This window comes from Vipera ursinii (genome assembly GCF_947247035.1).
Source record: "Vipera ursinii genome assembly, chromosome: 2".
In the NCBI taxonomy this organism is placed as follows: domain Eukaryota; kingdom Metazoa; phylum Chordata; class Lepidosauria; order Squamata; family Viperidae; genus Vipera; species Vipera ursinii.
Genome location: NC_139513.1, coordinates 139,444,940 through 139,466,945, shown reverse-complemented (window position 1 = coordinate 139,466,945; position 22,006 = coordinate 139,444,940). Strand labels below are relative to the sequence as shown.

Here is a 22,006-nt window from a genome sequence, read left to right as displayed (position 1 = left end):
ATTTCCTGGCATGATTTTTTAAAATAATCAAATTAATATGAACAAATTTGGACATACAATATTATCAAAATGAAAGTATGGACATATTAGATGCATATTCTTTCTTCCTGATGTTGTTGTCATTTGACACTGCTCCATCTATCAACACCTGTTTATCTGGATCTAGAAATCCCACAGGATCTTAGCTTTCTTATTCTCCATGATCTTCTGTAGAATCTCCCACCTGGACCTGGGAGAGTCTAGCCCATATTTTGTGCTGATATTTTTGTACACAATGCTAGCTACTTGGTTGTGCCTTTCACTGTATACTGTTCTTACCTGCATTTTATAACCTGCCACTATGTTTTGGACTCTTTCAGGCCTCCCTGCATTGTCTGCACTACATAGATTAGATTAGATTAGATTAGATCAGATTGGATGGACATAGATATTAAGGATTTTTAAAAAGAATATAAAAACATTCACATTCTTCTGTATTTCAATAAAACTACACATTTTAGCAGTTGTTCATCATTACAATCCTATTTCAGTCTTACAATGTTCAAAATCAAAATTTATTTTATCTACTTTATATCTTTTTTAACAATATTTGTATTAATTTTCTAATTTTACATTTAGGTATTTAAAAAGCAACATGGTGACTGGGTTAATCAATAGTTCGGTAACATACAAAAATCTTTAGTACAAATCTCAAACTACAACCTCAAATATTTCCTCTCTTTTTCCCTTAATGTCTACTATCTCATATTCAAGCTAATACAGTTCTTATTATATCAACTAAATAAAAACATCATTATTACATTTATCAATAAATTTTTAGCTTATACATATCTTAATTACTTTTGCATTCAATCTTAACATTCAATCAATGTCCTCTTATTGGTTTTTCCCAATTTATAGTTTACAACAATATTCAAATTTAACATTTGATATTTATAAATTCAATTATCTCAATTGAATCTAATATTCAAAATACACATCTTATCTATTTGGGTATAATCTTGTTCTATTTCCTAAACATTATCTATTTCCCCCATCTTACATCCTCTAATTAATGATACAGTTCCTCTTTAATAAATCAAAGCCTATTATATATATATTATCTGAGTTAATCAATAAATCAAACATACTATTTTTTTCTCTTGGGTCTAATTTGTAACTATTAAACAAATAGCATCCTTATTTTCAACTAATTTCCAAATGCTTTAAATTTAATGACCAAAATTTCCCTTATCTCAACTTCTCTCTTTGACCCTCTAATTCAGACATGTCAAACACAAGGCCCGGGGGCCGGATCCAGCCCGCGAAGTGGTTTCATGTGGCCCGCGAAGCCATCCTGGAAACAGTGAGGGAACGGCCCCCACTGCCTTGGCCCTGGCCCAGAGACCCTCCTTCTGCCAGAGACCCTCAGATCTGTCCCACTCCTGCCCAGGCCCCCATAGGCACCCTTGATGCGAACGATGTAGAGCTGGCCATGCCCACCCAGTAGGCCATATGCACTCTAGCCACGCCCAGCCAGTAGGCCACGCCCACCCAGTAGGTCACGCCCAGCCAGGCCACGCCCACCCGGCCCCTTGAGGGCAACCGCAATGCTGATGCGGCCCTCAATGAAATTGAGTTTGACACCCCTGAGTCTAATTAGTAATATGAAATCCCCTCTGATAAATCAAAACCCCAATTCTCTTCAGCTTTATTCTGGCTTTCTTTCTTTGTCAACTAGCCTTCCATGTCAACTCTTTTAAATCATCAAATAGATCTGCCTCTATTATTATACATATAGTTTGAAATAAGAGAGACCATTTAGTTGCCATTTTTTGGGAAGGGCAAGCCCAGGGATAGGCAACCTTAGCTCTTTTCTGACTCGTAGACTTCAACTCCCAGAATTCCTGAGCCAGCCGGCTCAGGAATTCTGGGAGTTGAAGTCCACGAGTCAGAAAAGAGCCAAGGTTGCCTACCCTTGGGTAGCCCATTTGTATTCCTTAAATCATCTCCCTATTATTCCAAATCCCCATAATTGTTATGTTTTGTGAAGGGGTCCAATATTTAATTTCACTCATTAAAATTCAAATCAATTTCCTGTATAACTTTTTTGAAATGCATTTTTCTGGAGTTTTTTGTTGTTATTCTGTCTCTCACTGTTAAAATGAACCTACCAATAAAATTATAGATTGATCATTTCCTTGTCAGTGGGCAAACGTACAAAATCAGCAGGGGATCAAATAATTTTTCCCCTCACTGTAAAAGGCACAATAAATAAGAAAAGATATCATAAACAAGATGCCTAAGGACAACTATGGTCAAAAGTAAGATCAATCAGAATAGCTGTTTGTAAAAGATGAACAAGATCATATCTTGAGGGAAGTATCATTCTAAATTATAGGAACCATCACTAAGGAGGCCTATCACTTGAGCATGAATCTTGGAAGGAGAAGCATTTCATGTCCACACTAGATTCTGTTCTGACAAAGCATTGGTAAATGTATCCCAATACTGCAACAAATGGGAATTAAAAGGTTATATCATAAACCAACTAATGTATTTATTTTAGGACTGGCAGTGTTCTATGTTCATACACACTCCTACTAGTAATCTATCTACTACATTTTGCATTAGCTGTAGCTTTTGGGACAACTCCAAAGGCAAGCCCACATACACATTACAGTAATCCAGTGAATACTGTAGAGTAGACCTGGGCATTTTACGGTCCCCAGGCCATATCCAGTCTTTAGCTGTCCCTGTCTGGCCCACCGGATTGCTTTTATTTTGAAGGCTTTTTTTTAAATTTACCTATGCATGTGCACGCACGCCTACACACCTTCACAGCCATAGTCGTTTGGCCCTCTAAAATACTTCCAGTTTCTTTAAATGGCCCCTTGGGAAAATTAATTGCCCAGCCCTAGTATAGAGAGAACTTTTCTTTAAAAGTTTTACCAACTGCAAGTAACAGTTTCCAAAGAGTTAACCAGTAACCAGGGCTTTTTTTTCTCATAGAAAGCTCAGAATGGTGTTCCGGCACCTTTTTTTTTTTTTGCACCAAAAAAAAAAACCATTTGCACAAGCTGTGCTACTCCCTCTATTGGCTTTCAAAAGCGTATTAGCTTTCAAAAGCCAATAGGAATTGCTGCTGAGCGTGCCAAAACACAAAGGCACCGCCCTGAGTCCTTCGGGAGAAGGGCGGTATAAAAATTTAATAAAACTAAAAACTAAGTTGTCTGCAGCAAAGACAAGTCAGTAGGAACTTTGCACCCCTCCCTGCTCCCCAACTTTCACCATCTCAACTAGGTAAGTGAGGATCAGGAGGCAGGGGCGCAGAAGTCTTCGGTAGCAAGCTGCCCCCTGGGGTTGGAGCGGCTGGTGCTGTGGGAGCCGCGGAGCCTGCTCTACATGGGGCTGCGTGGGGTGGGCGGTGTCACCAGCAGGGCACCTGCGGGTGGGGGTATGGGGGTGGCAGCGGTGGGCTGCCCCCCGAGATCGGAGTCAGCACTGGAGCAGCTAGTGTGGCAGCTGTGGGGCCCGGTCTACATGGCAAGGCAGGCAGCACTGCTGGGGTGGCTGTGGGCAGGGGGGTGGGGGGGTGGGCTGCCCCTGAAGGCCGGAGTCAGCACCGGAGCAGCTAGTGTGGCAGCCGTGGGGCCCGCTCTACAGGGCGAGGCAGACGGCGCTGGAACGGCTGCTGACAGGGGTGGCAGCAGTGGGCTGCTCCCCCGAGGCCAGAGTGAGCGCCGGAGCAGGGAGGTGGTTCCACTCTAGGAACATAGCCTCTCTGTCTTCTCTTGCTCCCTTGAATGATGGCCTGGTTTGGCATTTTCCCGCCGCACAAATCCGGAGAAGAGATGTAGGGTTGGTCCTAATAGTTTGAGCATCCTGGAAACAATGTGTTTCTACTTAGAGGTAAATTTCCTCACATCGTCATAATTATTTCACTGAGGTGCGTTTATGGCACATTCACACGGAAGTACTTTCCACAGAAAATTGTAAGCCCACCTCCTGTTTTATTTCCTAACCTTTTATGCATTAAAGTCTTTAATATATTAGAATTCCACTGGAGTTTCCTTGCAGGGAGTGGCCTCAAAAGATAGCATCCCGGAGTATGTATTTGTAAGTTATTCTCTTTAACGTCTCCTTTCCCAGAAAACAGGTTTGATTTCATTATCTTCTAATGTGATATGTAATGGGTCAGCTTTTTGCTTGTAAAACAAAAACACGGGCACGTTCAGGACTGGATGATGCCGTGCCCCGGAAAAAGCCCGAGGTGGTGCCGACATGTGTTGTTTCCCCCGCTCCGCTTGTGGGGAGGGGAGGTGGACGTGGGCCTCCATGCCGGTCGCCGTTATGCGAACCAAGGGGGCGGTGATGTGCAACCCTCGGGGCCGTGATGACGGCTTCCCTGCCGTCGTTGGCTGGTCCACGACCCTCCACCCACCGGGCGGGGACTCGGTGGGTCATTCCGCTGCGCGGCCACCCGCGCCGCCCGCTCGGGGTCCTCTCCTCCTCTTGCGGCCTCTGCCTGGCTTCCGAGCGGTGTCGCCCCTGTCGTCCCGCGCATCCTGCCATCCGTCTTCATGACTGAGAGCCATCCTAGCGGAGAGGCCCGGCTCCCGCCCCTCTCCCCTTCGTGTGCATCGGACCGATTGGAGGGAAACTTCCACAGGCCCGAAGGGGGAAGGCGGGTTGTCGCCGCGGCCCTTCTTCGCTCTGGGCATCCCCTTCTGTGTGCAATGTGGTGGTTGCCGCACCCGAGGCATTGGCCTCTTTCCACGCCGCCAGTTTCCCTCCCAAACATGTGGGCCGGGAACAAAATTTTTGCTATATTTTTACTATATTCAGCTATTTAAGGCTTTGTATTGTATGTGTTTACCTGCTCAAAACTCAAAATATAGAAAGATTACCTTAACTGGAAATATTAGTCCATTGGATGGTTTAGCTCCATGTTTCTTTAAAACAAACTGACAGTGTTTAAAAGTTTTTGCTTATTCCGAAGTGTAAATTACCCTGGACTGAACGTTTCACGCTAACCTTTAGCAGGGCATGTTTTACTTCATTTTTTTAAAAAATACAGATATAGACACCGGCCAGGAGGGGATCTTTTTCTTCCTGCATGCATCTCTTAGAGCAGGGGTCAGCAACCTGAAACAGTGAAAGAGCCACTCGGAACCGGTTCCCTCACAAAAGGAAAAACTGGGAGCCGCAAAAATTGTGTGCGCATGCACGTACATGCGCAGAACAGGGTTTGACTGAAGAGTGGAGCCAAGGTGAGATATGCACCTACCCTGTATATTTGAATTGATTGGTTGAACTTTTTTAGTCCCACTTTTTTTTTTTTTGGACTACACATAGCAGAAGACTGGGAGCCGCAGGAGACGGCTGAAAGAGCCGCATGCGGCTCCGGAGCCGCGGGTTGCAGACCTGTGTCTTAGAGCTCTGACATGTTATGGTCTATCGGTTTGCAGTACGTAGGCCACAACAATTGCAAAAACTGAGAAGTAGTTTCCAACAACCCAATTTTCAATCAAAACAGTATAAAAAAATAAACTATCCAGGCCCTTCTGCCTCCCAGTGATTGTGCAGCTAAGGCTGAGTGACAAAAATCCAGATAATCAGTAAATATATAATTTTTTAATTATATAAATAAATATATAAATAAAATTATATAAATAAAAAGATTAACAAGATGAGAGTTCTGGCACTTTTTTTTTTAGAAAAAAAGCCCTGCCAGTAACTAACTATACCAGGGGTCTTCAAACTGGGCTCTTTTATGACTTGTGCCTGGCTGAGGAATTCTGGGAGTTGAAGTCCACAAGTCATAAAAAGGCCAGGTTTGAAAACCCCTGAACTAAACAATTGTTTTCTTTTGCCCTCAATCTGCTATGAAATGACCACATCAATTATTGCTTACTTACTTCTATTCACATTCATTTTACCATTTTCTTTTCTTTGTTGTGGTAATCATTTTTTTAATAAAAATACAATTTCTTTGAATATTGGAGACAATTTATGAAATCTGCATAATTTACTCTGGGCACAGAACTCAGACACAACAGCAGACAGACACATTGTGCTTTCTGTTATAATTTCACAGCCAAGCTGACGACCAATATGCAAACCAAATGGAAAAAAATAACGACTGACTACACTTAGGTATTTGAAATCCAAAGTATAAGAGGCCTGCAGAAGCGCTCATTCTTATACATTGCTATTTCAGAATTCCAGGCCTGCAAATGTAAAACAAAATATCTGGGAAAAGAACTTGCTAGCTAGATCATGTCTCACTACTTGTCACAAACTGGGCAAAAGTGACAGCAAAAAAACTACATTATACTCTGGATTCTATGTAACTGCATTACAATTACAGAGATACGATCACTAAGGAGCCGATCTTGGTGAGTGCCAGCAGAGACTACTAAGCCCTTAGCAGCAAGGAGACATTTATTTATCATATTTCCATCCCGCCGCAGTCAAAAAAGCTCTCAATATAAAAACTAATTAAGTTTCCTCGGTGCAATCTTCAGAATTAAAAGTAATAAAAATGACACCGACCAAATATTAGAATAAAAAGCACTAAAAATAGAAGTTAAAGTTGGCATGATAAAATCAGAGGAAGAAGCTCCGAAATTATTGTAACTTTTGAAACGTAAACAGGGTGAGGGCTTGTCTCACAGAAAAGTAGCCCCTTCCCACTTCAGCTTCCTCTTAAAAATGAGGGATTAACAACAGTTTCTCCCTTTAACTTGGAAATTGTTTTAAGATCTAGGCTACTGGTTAAAACACTGTTTCTAGGGCATATATGTCACGGTATACTTATAATTCCTATTTTCTCCAGGAGGTATATCTACCAGCTGTTTAAACGCAGTTGTAGGGATTCTGGCAGAACTGTTTGAACACTACTGATGACCCAATCTGTCATTACATGATTGCAGGAAAACTGGGTTGTGCTTGGACTTGCATCAAATTCTTTCCACCAAAAATCAAAAGCATGCACCAAAGATGATATATTTTCTGACATCCTACTTGAATGTAGACTTGGGTTCCTGAGAATCTGAACCCTCATAACTTTACTTGTATTTATATATTTGAAAACATGTTTATGCATGCTGATGTAACAGAAATCAAAAAGTGTCTAATTCATATTGCCACCCTAGATAAATTAATAGGAGAAAATGCTACTGAACCCCATCAGATTTCCTTCAAATTAATGCTGAGTAATGTACTCTATAAAATTTCCCAGTGTTTGAAAGCAGGACTTCAGTTCCACTTAAAGCAGCTGTGTACTAGACAACTCATGACCTCTGGGGGGTCATCATTTCAGATATTTTCTTATTTGAACAAGAGAAACTGTATAATTACAGGTGGACAAAAGTTAGTGGGAGCAGGAATAACTTTCAAATTTCTGACGGCTTCCCATTTCCTTGTCTGAAGATAGCAGTGAGCATCAGAAATCCTTCCTTCCTTCCTTCCTTCCTTCCTTCCTTCCTTCCTTCCTTCCTTCCTTCCTTCCCTTCCCTTCCCTTCCCTTCTCTTCCCTTCCCGCAAGTAAATGGCTGCTGCCAGGTAGGGAATAGGGCATGGGAATATGTTAGTGACCAGTACCATGCAAACACAGAGGAACTGGTACAGAGTGCACCATTTCTCCATTTATTTTCTCCCTGCAAGCTTTCCACAAGCATGCCACCTCTATGCTACTACATGCAGGTCTGGCCATGTGATTCTCATTTCCAGTGTTTCCTGACAGCTTCTCACAAGCTGATGGGGAACAGAAGCAACTGAAATGACTGCTGGTGCTCCTTGCCATTTTCCCCGCTAGCAAAGTCTCTGCTGAACAGCAGCAGTGCAACATCATGAAAGCAGCAAATAAAATAAAAATCCCCAAGTTTCAATCCCTTGGGATTAGGCAAGTCCCACCTTAACCACGAAAGGCAGCTGGATGACCATGAGCCAGTCACACTCACTCAGCCCAACTCACTTCACAGGGTAAGAAAGCTGTGGAGATTGTGCAGGATTGCACGCACCCCGGAAATGATCTCTTTCAGCTTCTGCCTTCTAGAAGGAGGTATAGGGTCATAAAGACCAGGACCAGCCGCTTGAGAAACAGTTTTTATCCAAAAGCGGTTTTGGCTTTGAATGCAGCAGAATGCAGTTTCTGAGAGAACTTCTGTGTTTAGTTTTTAGAGCAGACATGTCAAACACAAGGCCCGGGGGCCAAATCCGGCCCACGAAGTTGTTTCATGTGGCCCGCGAAGCCATCCTGGAAACAGTGAGGGAACGGCCCCCACTGCCTTGGCCCTGGCCCAGAGACCCTCCTTCTGCCAGAGACCCTCAGATCTGTCCCACTCCTGCCCAGGCCCCCATAGGCACCCTTGATGCGAATGATGTAGAGCTGGCCACGCCCACCCAGTAGGCCATATGCACTCTAGCCACGCCCAGCTAGTAGGCCACGCCCACCCTGGCCATACCCATCCAGCCCCCTGAGGGCAACCGCAATGCTGATGCGGCCCTCAATGAAATTGAGTTTGACAACCCTGTTTTAGAGTGTTAGAGTGTTTCTAGGCGGGGTTAAATGTGTATATGTGGGATGGGGTGGTATGTTGATAAGTATTTTGTTGTTTTTTGTTGGGTTCTGTGGGGTTGATGTGGATTTTTCAATTTCGTTGTTCTATATGGGATAATGACAATAAAGATTATCGTATCGTATTGTATGGTTGTTGTGGGGAAAATAGGAGGAAGATGTGTTGGATCTGTTTGTCACCTTGAGTTATTTGTGAAAATAATAAAGGTGGGATATAGCTAAATAAATAAAACAAACAAACAAATAGAAATAAAATGACTGGATGCCAGCATTCTGCAGGTTAGCTCATTATTGTTGGCAAAATTTTGTCCTATGATGCTTTGGTTTGGTTTGGTTACAAAGTATCAAAGAGACACGTTTTAGTAGTATATAGATAAATAAATCCTTGATAATTTAAAAAGAAAATTTTGCAAAAACATAATTTCTAATAACTGAAATCAAGAATAAACTCAGATTACAGTACTGAATTTAATAAGGGCAGTTTTAATACACATAGAATTGTTCTGTATTTAACTAAATCCAAAGATCACTAATTTTAAAATAAGAATTGTCCATTTGATATCTCATAATGGCAACGGATCATCCATTTACTGAAAACAAAGGCTCACAAACCTTTGTCACACATACATAAATATGTAGCTTTGGATCATTGTCCTCTATAAACCAATGAACAAGTATAATGTTTTTTTACTCATTTGTTTAACTGGGTACTATTTATCCAGTTTTAGGACTTCCATGAAAAACAGATCATGCTTGAGGTCATTTTTATGTAGAAATATTGAACATTCAAAGGGTTCACAAACTTTCAAACACTGGTAAATATGTATAGCTGCCCTGGGTTGCATTCTAGGATCCATGGCCACACAAATCTTTAAATAAATCAACACCCTTTAATGAATATCCTGATTTTTCTTACATATTCATTAAAGTTAACAAAAAACCCATCCTCTTAATGCTAATGTGTGTGTCTGTGTTTTGGGAAATAGGTGTCCTTTAATGCAGCCTTTCCTCTTTTCAGTCAGAACACATCTTAGCAAATAACATGCCCAGACACATCCAAAGTTGATTTCACCTATGACTCACCTTTAGTTAAACAGATAGGAGCAGGAATCCACCTAAGGAAAATATAATTATGTTATTCCAAGTATTCATTGGTCAATTGAATTTTCCTATCAAAAAATTACACCCTAGCCCAGGGGTAGGTGGTAATCTTGGCTCTTTTATGACTCGTGGACTTTAGCTCCCAGAATTCCTGAGCCAGCACAAGTCATAAAAGAGCCAAGGTTGCCTACCCCTGACCTAGCCTCAATAGAAGTACATTCTTTGGACGATGAGTAGTTGGTAAGCAGGGAAGACTTAAGATCTGGCCATGCTGTTAAGTCCTAAATGCCCTACCTCAGCAAGCTATTTAATTATCCTTAACTGTTAAGTATAAGGCATTCTACGTTAATGGTGAAGGCAACAAAGTAGATAACAGGAAGTTGTGAGTTCTAGTCCCACCTTAAGCATGAAGCCCCTGGGTGACCTTGGCCCAATCACTCTTTTTTCAGCCCTAAGAAAAGGGCAAGACAAACCACTTGTATAAAACTTTACCAAGAAAACTTCAGGAACTTGTCAAGGCAGTTGCCAGACTCAAAATTGACTCAGAGGCATCAATCAATCTATAGATGTTTTATTTTAAATGCAGTCACCCATTATTTAACTTTTTTTCTGCTAAATAGATTTTTTTAATGTATCGTTACTTATATGCTCAGTGCTATGAATCAAGGTTGAATTTATTAGTCAACACCCTACTTAATAGTGCATAATTTCACAGAGATTAAAGAGGCCTATCCATTGGTATCCACATAATTTTAAATTTTTGATTATCCAGACAAAACCTATTATTTATACAGGTGACAGCAATTATCTCTGGAGTTTACAACAGATACTCTATTTCTCCTCATTGTCACAATTAAACTCAATAGCATTTGAGCTCAAGCAAGCTCTCTCCTAAAGAAGCTGACAAAGGTGAGAGGATGAATAAAGTCCAAGTATGAGAACAAGAGTTTTTATTTTTCTCTTGCCAGTTCTTTTATCTTTAGATACTATTCTTTCCCAACTCTTTTCAGATCTATGGAATATCTCACAAGAAGCATTAATTCAAATTACAAAGTCTCACCAAGACAAAGAATGCTGGAGAGAAATATCTTAATCTATACTGATTGGAAGAAGTACACTGGATCCGATGAAAGGCCTAATCCAGCATTGCATTCATTCTCAAAGCTGAAACACCTGTAAGGTACACAACAGATTATGAGTATAAAATAACTTAAATTTCAGACCCATATTATGTCTTACGTCAAATATATTTATGAACTGGCTCTTATGAAGAACAGCCACTAACAGAATTACTCTCCTTAGATTTGTCCACTTTTTCATTAAAATGGCCAAGTAAGCTGCTATAACTGTATCTTTAGAAATCAAGAACCAGAATATAACTATACACTAAGTACCGGTATTTCCCTTTCTATCTTGAATTTCTCACCATCCAGTTCCATACCATTTTAACTCATAAGTGAATCACTGCAGCCCTCTGATCACTTTGGTTGCTCTTCTGTGCATCTTTAGGATGGATCCATAACTACACAATATTTCAATGTTATGGCATAAATTTGCTTAAAGAGATTATAACATTAGTAACTCCTCTTTTCTCTTTTTCCCATGCAGCCACGCTGAGCTATAAGGGAGCTTTCATCTGCCCCAAATATATAAACAGTACCTTATCGGCATATCAAACAAGCTCCATTTTTTCTAATGTTAGGCTCAGGCCTACTTATATCTGGAAATTATGTGCAGTCTGAAACAAAACCAGGACATTTACAACTAACATGGCATTTCTTTACCAGAGAGATAAGCAGAACAACTTCCTGTAACAGACGTAAAACAGTACATTTAGGAAAGGTGAATTCTAGTAAGGAATCTTTATTTTTAGATACAACACACCCTGTCACAATGAATGTAGCTGTTAGAAAACAGATTAGTAAAATCTTCTTTCTCTAAGGAATATTCCAGACAAGACTTCTGTCATTTTCATTCTGCACTACAGCATTTGTAAAAATGTACCTAACAACACACTTCATACTGCAGTTTTAGTTTCACAAATTTTCAAAAACAGATACAATACCTAAAATAATAACCATTTATAATACCTAAAATAGTAATCATTTATAATACCTAAAATAATAATTATTAATCATCTGTTTATTTCCACAACTCAAATTGATGCAGCATCTCTATGGCATGGATTAGCTTCTTTTCTCACTGCTTCTCATTGGCTAATTAGATTAGAAGGAGTTCCCCCCCAGCCACCCCAATAAAAACTAATGGTGGACTAATACTAAGGAACTTCAATCAAAACCAGCAGCACATTATTTATAAGCAAAAGCCAAAACAGAATTTAAAAGCAGTTTCAAACCTCTACAAAATCAATAGCTTTAATAAGCTGCCAAAGAATAATAAATGACCTCTTCATATGAGGTATTAAATTGGCTAATTGCCCATTAATGTTTTCAATGATTTAAAAATACACATACTTATCGCACTATAAAAACACACATAATGTTATAGGAAAAAATCACCTCTGTAATTAGCAAAACCAAATTATGCATGAATAATATAAGCAAATTATGGGAATAAATTATTCCAGGCGGCTCCTGAAAGATTTTGCAAAGCTTAAAAGAGAAAAAGCACAAAAGGAATGAAGTCCTCAGGTAACGAAAATAATGGGATACCAAGGCATCAATGGGGGGACGGGGTAGGGGCAAGTGACAAAAGCAGTGTTAAGCCATAAATCCTGCTCCTTTTATACACATATTGTCCTGATGCACCCACATTCAAAAGGGGCTTAGATAGCATCACAAAACTACTTTAATTATTTTAACAAAAGCGCCAGGTCCTGCAATGTGCTTATAAAAATATAAAATCAAGGTTATAGCCATAATTTATTAAAGTCATACGGTAATTTGTGACTATAATCTTGAACGTTTTTATGTTATCAGAAATTAAAAACAAGAAAAGAACTACTTTTTATATTAGTTATATTTATATTTAAAGCCTTGGTTCCTTGGTTAAAATGTGTCTGGCACACGGTCAAACTTTAGTTAGGGCTTGAGAACTAGACATTTGGTTCAATTGTCAGAATCAGAAACTGGGTTCTTGACAAATCATTGTACCATATGATGACTTCCTGAGACCCATAACTTTTGACTTGTATACTAATATCGCGGTACAGATTACCTTCACTTGGTGCCCATATACGCAGTACTCTTTTGTAGACACCTGTACTGATATATCCATCAGCATAAATAAAATGGAAATACAGTAATGGCCGAAATTGTTGGCACCCCAGAAATTTTTCCAGAAAATCAAGTATTTCTCACAGAAAAGTATTGCAGGAACATATGTTTTGCTATACACAGGTTTATTCCCTTTGTGTGTATTGGAACACAACAAAAAAAGGGAGGGAAAAAAGCAAATTGGACATAATGTCAAACAAAAGTCCAAAAATGAGCTGGACAAAATTATTGGCACCCTTTCAAAATTGTGGACAAATAAGATCGTTTCAAGCATGTGATGCTCCTTTAAACTCACCTGGGGCAAGTAAAAGGTGTGGGCAATATAAAAATCACACCTGAAAGCAGATAAAAAGGAGAGAAGTTCACTTAGTCTTTGCATTGTGTGCCTGTGTGTGCCACACAAAGCATGGACAACAGAAAGAGGAGAAGAGAACTGTCTGAGGATTTTGAGAACGAAAATTGTGGACAAATATCAACAATCTCAAGGTTACAAGTCCATCTCCAGAGATCTAGATTTGCCTTTGTCCACAGTGCACAACATTATCAAGAAGTTTGCAATCCATGGCACTGTAGCGAATCTCCCTGGTCGTGGACGGAAGAGAAAAATTGATGAAAGGTGGCAACGCAGGATAGTCCAGATGGTGGATAAGCAGCCCCAAACAAGTTCCAAAGGAATGCAAGCTGTCCTGCAGGCTCAGGGAGCATCAGTGTCAGCGCGAACTATCCGTCAACATTTAAATGAAATGAAACGCTATGGCAGGAGACCCAGGAGGACCCCACTGCTGACACAGAGACATAAAAAAGCAAGATTAGAGTTTGCCAAAATGTACTTGAGTAAGCCAAAATCCTTCTGGGAAAACGTCTTGTGGACAGATGAGACCAAGATAGAGCTTTTTGGTAAAGCACATCATTCTACTGTTTACTGAAAACAAAATGAGGCCTACAAAGAAAAGAACACAGTACCTACAGTGAAATATGATGGAGGTTCAATGATGTTTTGGGGTTGTTTTGCTGCCTCTGGCACTGGGTGCCTTGAATGTGTGCAAGGCATCATGAAATCTGAGGATTACCAAAGGATTTTGGGTCGCACTGTAGAGCCCAGTGTCAGAAAGCTGGGTTTGCGTCCAAGATCTTGGGTCTTCCAGCAGGACAATGACCCCAAACATATGTCAAAAAGCACCCAGAAATGGATGGCAAGAAAGCGCTGGAGAGTTCTGAAGTGGCCAGCAATGAGTCCAGATCTGAATCCCATTGAACACCTGTGGAGAGATCTTAAAATTGCTGTTGGGAAAAGGCGCCCTTCAATAAGAGAGACCTGGAGCAGTTTGCAAAGGAAGAGTGGTCCAAAATTCCGGGTGAGAGGTGTAAGAAGCTTATTGATGGTTATAGGAAGCGACTGATTTCAGTTATTTTTTCCAAAGGGTGTGCAACCAAATATTAAGTTAAGGGTGCCAATAATTTTGTCCAGCCCATTTTGGAGTTTTGTTTGACATTATGTCCAATTTGCTTTTTTTCCTCCCTTTTTTGTTGTGTTCCAATACACACAAAGGGAATAAACCTGTGTATAGCAAAACATGTGTTCCTGCAATACTTTTCTGTGAGAAATACTTGATTTTCTGGAAAAATTTCTGGGGTGCCAACAATTTCGGCCATGACTGTACATGGCTTCTATTACAAGGCCCTCACTGAAAACATGTGCAGTAAACAATACCCAATGAAAATAAGCCAATTCTTAAAGCAAGATGTTTGTAAAACAGAAGAAATCAGCGTAAAATCCAATATTTGTATCTCGTTTATCACAAAATGTATGACTAGAGGAAACCAAAATTCATGTATCTACTGGCAGCCAGAAATCACTACCAGTGCTTCCAGATTTCTGAACTGCTTTAATTTACAGCAGTAGATTGGAAAGAAGCAAGGATGGGTGGCTTAGAGAATCTATGCACTGGTTTACAAACAATCTACCATCACACACAAACATAGCTGAACAGGATGCCAAATATAAACTGTATCACATTCCAGGCTTTGGATTGGCACCCTGTTTTGTAGCCTGATGCAAGTGGTTGATGGATTCCCCTTCAAGCCTGTATAGTTTTATAGAGCTTCTGCTTATATTTATTCCCAGTGAAAAGTACCACATCCTTGGCATAAAACCATCCCCAAAAGGCATCACTAATAGTAAACAACTAATCAATGTAGACAAAGGTTGGGGTTTTAACATGGTTTTTAATGATTGTTTATATCGGGCATAATATTTAATTGTTTTTTAACTTTTGTACTTCGTTTTTAATATTTATTGCCCTGTACACCGCCCTGAGTCCTTTGGGAGAAGGGCGGTATAAAAATTTAATAAATATAAATATAAAGGTCCCTCCTAACAGAAATGCTTACCTCAAATCTGATATTTTTAGCTTTCTGGAAAATTTAGTTGGATCAAAGGTGCTGAAATTATTCTGTAAAAATCTTTACTCTCTTAAGAATGAGAACTCCCCAGGGAGGAAATATTACTGGCTTACAATAATTTACATTCTCTGTATATATAATTTTCACTCAACAATAATCACAATGCAGCAAAGAAGTACCTATATGCAGGGCAAGTAGCATGCTATCGATACAAACATCCCTATGCAAACATGTTTCCATATTAAATTAGCATCCTCACTGGGCTATGCTGAAAAAGTACTGCAGTGCTTTGAATTGTGGCTTCAAGGATACCGTATCAAGATCAGATGCTATGCAAACAATGCAGAATAAGCGTACCACAGTATACTTTAAAAGATTAAATTGTATAAGGTGCATTATAACATTAAGAAAACCATTTTTTTAAGCAGCCAAACATGCCGGTGTATTCCCAGTGTAGGGTTTATTGAAAATGATATAAAAAGGGATATTTTCCATGATTCTCCGAATGTTAATATGATTTAAATTAACTGCTTATGTGAGATTCCCATAAATGAAACTGGGTCAATCAAATCTGATACTGAAAATTTATATTTACATATTGCAGAGCTATATATCAAAAGAACAAGAAAACAGCAACAAAACAAGAGCGACAAGATAACAAGAAGAGCTCTGAAAGCTGATGATTGGAAAAACATGTAAAAACTGAAAAATGAATTAAAAAACAAAAATAGGATGAGCAGAAAATATGACAGGCAAGGCAACAGCTATCTTGGTATATAGGTGGCTAACTCAAGAAAACTGTATAAATTTGCTATTAAATAAGCAACATTCCTTCTCTAAAGTTATACAGAGATTTTCATGAACTTTTTCAAAGATAATGTTCCTATGTAGCATAACATCATTGCTTCCTCCCAAAATATTGTGAAGAAAACCATGAACAAGACTTGATGTTTCAGCAGCAGCAGCAATAATGTATAGAATGCTATTCACCTTAAAGACCATTGTACAGAAATTCAGCAACATCTCTTAAAGATTTGTACAGAATTATCTTTTTTCGCTGTATTCTTGCATACTAATATTATTTGAATGTCAACAGTCCTTTAGTTTCAATGATTTCTCTATAGCCTAGAATTACTAAAATATAATGGATTATACAAGCAACACATTTGCTCAATTACTAATTTTGTACTGCATACATTTTATAGTATAAAAATAAAATATATAAAATCACCATATAATATAGGACACTTAAAACCATCATCTCTTTGCGTTTCTTTGCTCAAGATCCCAAAATTAATTCAATTGGCCAATTATATCTTTGGTTTGTGGTACAGGTAGTCCTCAAGTTACAACCACAACTGAGACCAAAATTTATGATGCTAAGTTAAACATTTGTTAAGTGAGTTTGTCCCATTTATGACTTTACTTGCCACACTTGTTAAAATGAATCCTTGCATTTGTTAACGTTAGTGACATGGTTGTTAAGTGAATCTGGATTCTCCATTCACTTTGCTTGTCAGAAGGTCACAAAAGCTGATGACATGACCCCAGGAAACTGCAACCGTCATTAAGTACGAACCACTTGCCAAGCTTCTAAATTTTGATCATGTGACCATAGGGATGCTGCAAGTGTGAAAAATGGTCATAAGTCACTTTTTTTCAGAGCTGTTGTAACTTTGAACGGTCACTAAATGAACTGTTGTAAGTTGAGGAGTACCTGTATTTGCATCAGGTTAGAAACTAGGAGACCATGAGTTCTAGTCCTGCCTTACATACAAAGCCAGCTGGATGACTTTGGGCCAGTCCCTTTCTCTCAGCCCTAGGAAGGAGGCAATGACAAACCACTTCTGCAAAACCTTGCCCAGAAAACTGCAGGGACTTGTCCAGGCAGTCTCTGAGAATCAGATATGATTGAACAGAAGAAAAAAAAAGAATGGCAGATCTAATGTTAATACAAACTAGATGACAAAAAAGAACAAAAAGAGCTATTATAAAAAGAGTTATGATAGATACTGGGAGGGGAGTCCCTCTCCACAAAGCCAAGCGGGAAGAAAATCCATTTGTTCAAGCCCTTGAACTAATTAAGTAACTGCTTAGAATCCAGCCTGTCATGACAAATATATTATCAGGGTAAGATAATTCATAAAATGTCCCCTTCTGAAATAATTAACTTTGTATTCTCCTCAGAAAATTACAGCTTTGCAGTAATGAGACTATTTGAGTTTTGAAAAATGATTCATACCTGTGTCCCAAAAGGAAATGCTGTATGAATTCTGTATGCTTTATTAATTCTTTTTTAACCTCAACTGCTTTGGTTTCACAAAATTCACTGATTGTAATTTTATGAGGACAGAAGACAATCAATCCTTCAATAGCCAGTGAGCAGAAAACAACAAGGAGAGTTAAGAAAACAACTAAAAGGGGGGGGGGGAGAAAAAGAGGAAATGTGCCATTTATGTCTCAAATACAATTTCAGGTTTTGTTTTTAGCATAAACAGGAACTTCTGTAAAGTGCTTACATATGCATTGAACAGACTGCAGACCACATAGAAAGCTCAAAAGTCTTCATTGTTTTCAAAACTCCTCTCTACTATATAGACCCCCTTTAAAACTCATTTTCCTTTCAAAAAGATACTGTCCTGCAAATCAGCAGTATATGCAAGACAAATCATTTCTACTAGTCATGGGTAAGCTTTAGTCAAGTGAGTTCTATTTTGAGACCCTTGACCTGGATGCAACTAACATATATACTTAAAATTAAAAATGCTTACTCCAAATTTTTAATGCTTTTGAATCCCAGAAGAATATAGAATTCCTAGTCATTTTTCACAAAAACAAACTCCTGTTTAGCCTCACCAACTTTCCTAATTTCAGATTGTAGTTTTGGAGTCCTTTGCTTACATGTGCATTTAAGCATACATACATTTGAACCAGTATATGGCAGGAGTGGGCAATTAATTTTCCCAAGGAGCAATATGAAAAACTGGGACTGTTGGGGAGGGCCATGGTGCGCCACGCCCTCCAACACCACTGGGCCCTGGCGCTGATGCCCTACCCCCTGCTGGCAATATCAACACCCAGGTTGGCTAAGGACAGTCAAAAGTGTGAGTGTGACCTGCACTCCATAAAATGTGGTAAAAAAGGTCTGGTATATCATATCAAGAACAAATGATCCATCATATCACTCTCATACTTCAGAATGTGTATGAAAAGCTTTCTGATTACCTTTAAACAAACTATTTTGTATATTTAAACAATAAAAATCATTTTAAAAGCAGTTTTTGGACTATCTTTAAAGTGGTAACATTGGTTATACTATTCACATTTTTCTGTTATCTACCAAATTCTGATTATCAAGTCCACCCATTGACAGGCAACATTGCTGATGTAGTAAGGGAATTCCCTATATATTCTAACACAAGTTGTAATATCACTGCACCAAGTGGTAAGATACGTATAACATTTTTCTAAATTAATATATGCAGGGGAAATAAAAGAGAAACTGCAGCAATTATCCAGGAAAACAAAAGACCTATCACGCTAAAAGCTCTTAATTGTATAAAGCATCTTTGTAGTTCTCATTCAACAGCAGAGCTTCCCACTAACCAAAACATTTTTTAAAAAGGTCCATCTCACTACCCAAATGGAAGAAAGTAACACCTGGATCCAGGCAGGATTAAAATGGATCCTCACTTTTTTTTTTTACATGGAACCTACAGAGTACCACTTACAAATCACAGTTTCCATCCTTCTGCACAAAATATTTGCACTTATTATGCAAAAATGTGGATTCTTATAGTTTTTATGTTGAACCTGCAGATTATATGCATCACTGGTGTGGTCAGATGTATACAAGTGGAATGAATGGGAGGAATGGATAATGTGACCTGGTTCTCTCAGTGACTGTTACATCCTCAACCATCATATTCTGGCTAAGCATTTCTCTAAATTATGATGTAGTAGTGATAGGTCAAGAGTCTTCTTTAAAGGATGGATTCAGAAGAAAGCTTAATTAGTCAAGTAATACCTTCAAAGAAGACTTTGCCTGGCAATTATAAACTATTAACAAATAGGAAAAAAAACCTAACTCTTGAGGGACATCTGACCATATGGTGGAAAAAAATACATTTTATTGGTACTGTAATTCTAAAACTAAACCTCAAAACTGGACTGAAGCCATTTCTACAGAGATACTAAACACCCCAAATTAGCAGATTTATGATAATGATTTTGTCTGTACAGAAAAAAAAAGATCTATGATTTGGTGATTTCAGGTGTGTTCCATATAAAATGGTGATGCTCTTATGATGATCACTGCACTGGATCTATTTTTACAACACAGTGACAAAAATGGACAGATCCATGATTGCAATGGCACATTTGTCCGCACAGAATGAGACTAGTGTTCTGATAATTGCTTCAGAAGGATTCCAAGTAAAACCTTGGGGATTCACTGGAACCTCTGGTTCAGATCTATGTTTCTTGGCCTTTTTATATACTACAGCAATGGTATTGTAGTGAACATTATACTGATAACTATGACCTCTATTTTAATACAAGTTTTCATGCAAAAATAAGGAGCATATATGCACCTTGAATCCATCTTATTGTGCCACAGTAATATCAAAAACATCAGATCCATGAGAGTTAGTGAAGACAGAAGTCAACTGTGGTTTAACCATGGCCTCCAATGCGTCCTACATAAAAATTCATAGGGATGTGTATGAATCTAAATTTCACCATACTGCTCCCCAAAACCCATTTACAGCAAGAGCAAAGTATTTTAGTAACATTCTACCCCTGATTGTAGATTGTGGGAGTTATGTTGCAATGCAGGTCGAAAGTCACAATTAAGTCACAAGCTGAGGGAAACGGGAAATGTACAGGAAAAAAAAGGAAATCTCATCTATGCAGTCACAGAAAGAAAGAAAAAGAGGAAATTACGTCTCTGTGGAAGAAAAGGAAAAAATAAACTGAAAAACATTTGTGTGGGTGTGTGCAGAAGTGTGCGTGTGCATAGGCGGCTGTATTTATTTTAGTCAACCTTAAAATATTTTTTTTAAAAAAAAACAACACAAAATGACCTAATCTGTTTTATCCAGCTTTCATGCAAGACACTCATAGCAAGATCCACGCTTAACCCTAAAGGAAAATGTAAACGCCACCATCAGGGAACAGACTACAGAGCGCACGTTAGGGGCCCAGAGACACGGGTCTTTTCTTCTTATTTCTCCCATTTGTCTCCACCACCACCCCAGCAAAGGAAATCAATTCAACCGGGAAGCCCAGGAGAGAAAATACGTTTCCTCTTCTCCACAGTCGGAGAAATGGAAGGCTGCCAATAATCTGGTTTCCGCCCTAGAAGAGAAGAGAGAAGGGGGGCTCACCTTCCGAGAGCTCCAGTTCCAGCTCCGCCAGCTGCTCACGGACCTCTCGAGGCAAACCAACCGGAGGAGAAACGGCGCCGTTACCGCCCGGCGGCTCAGCCATGATGGCAAAGCGAAAGTGCCCGACTTCGGCGACGGCGACTTCTCCTTCCCCTTCTCAGCGCCGGCAGCTCCGGGTCTTGCCGTGCCAAACAGAGGCGGCAACGGGACCCGCTGCCGTGGCCATAATCCGACTCTCCTTGAGTCTCGCCGCCGCCGCCGCCACCCTCCTCCTTCTCCTCTCAGCCGCGTTGAAGGAGCCCGGCTAAGTCACATGAGAGAGGCGGGCAGGCCCAGCCCAAGCGCCAGCCTTCCTCCCCCGCCCAACGAGAGGACGGGGGAAGCGCCGCCCCGGGCAGAGCAGGCCCAGCGCTGGGAAAGGCTGGGCCTGTGCCGTGGGCGTCCTCTACCGGCTTTCTCCCACAAGCTGCCTGCCCCTTCGAACTGCCGCCGGCCTTACGAAGCCAGGCGAGGCGGCGGCGTGTGGAGCCCGCTCCCGGTTCCCTCCAGGCACAATTGCGTTTCACTCGAGGCTTCCAAACTCCGTGCAAGGGCCTTCCACGACCCCGTGACGCTTCTCCAGGATGGATTTCGTGACTTAACTCCCATTTCTGCATTAGCGGGAAAACGGTCGGCTAGGAAAGTGATCAGCTTAGCTAACGGTTGCAGTGCTTCATGCAAACGCAGCCAAAAAGAGAACGGCGGACTGCATAACACTGCAGCAAGCGATGGTTTATTTTTACAGTTACCTTTATGTCAGGGGTCTTCAAACTTGGCCCTTTTATGACTTGTCGACTTCAACACCCAGAATTCCTCAGCCAGCGTGCCTGGCTGAGGAATTCTGGGAGTTGAAGTCCACAAGTCATAAAAGGGCCAAGTTTGAAGACTCCTGCTTTATGTTATATCTTTAGTACAGGTAGTCCTCAACTTATGATCACAACTGAGCCCCAAATTTCTGTTGCTGTGAGACATTCTTAAGTGCGTTTTGCCCATTTTACGGCCTTTTTTGCCACAGTTGTTAAGTGAATCACTGCAGTAGTTAAATTAGTAACACAGTTGTAAAGCGAATCTGGTTTCCCCATTGACTTTCCTTGTCAGAAGGTCGCAAAAGCTGATGACAATGACCTTGGGACACTACAGCCTTCATAAATATGAGCCAGTTGCCAAGCATCTGAATTTTTATCATATCAACGTGGGGCTGCTCTAAAAGTCGTAACTGTGAAAAAGTCATAAATCACTTTTTCAGTGCCATTGTAACTTTGAATGGTCACTAAATC

The 22,006-nt window shown here is 40.0% G+C and overlaps 1 protein-coding gene across 2 annotated transcripts in view; it reads right to left on the bottom strand.

Moving 5' to 3' along the window:
* Positions 1 to 20,950, bottom strand: part of DIP2B (disco interacting protein 2 homolog B) — a 198,243-nt gene extending 177,293 nt beyond the window's left edge. For both annotated transcript variants that reach the window (XM_083353608.1, XM_083353609.1), the window contains exon 1: positions 20,691 to 20,950. In XM_083353608.1, the coding sequence (XP_083209734.1) occupies positions 20,691 to 20,793 (103 nt within the window). In that variant the 5' untranslated portion in view covers positions 20,794 to 20,950. The remainder of the gene's footprint in view (positions 1 to 20,690) is intronic.
* Positions 20,951 to 22,006: the final 1,056 nt, after the last annotated feature.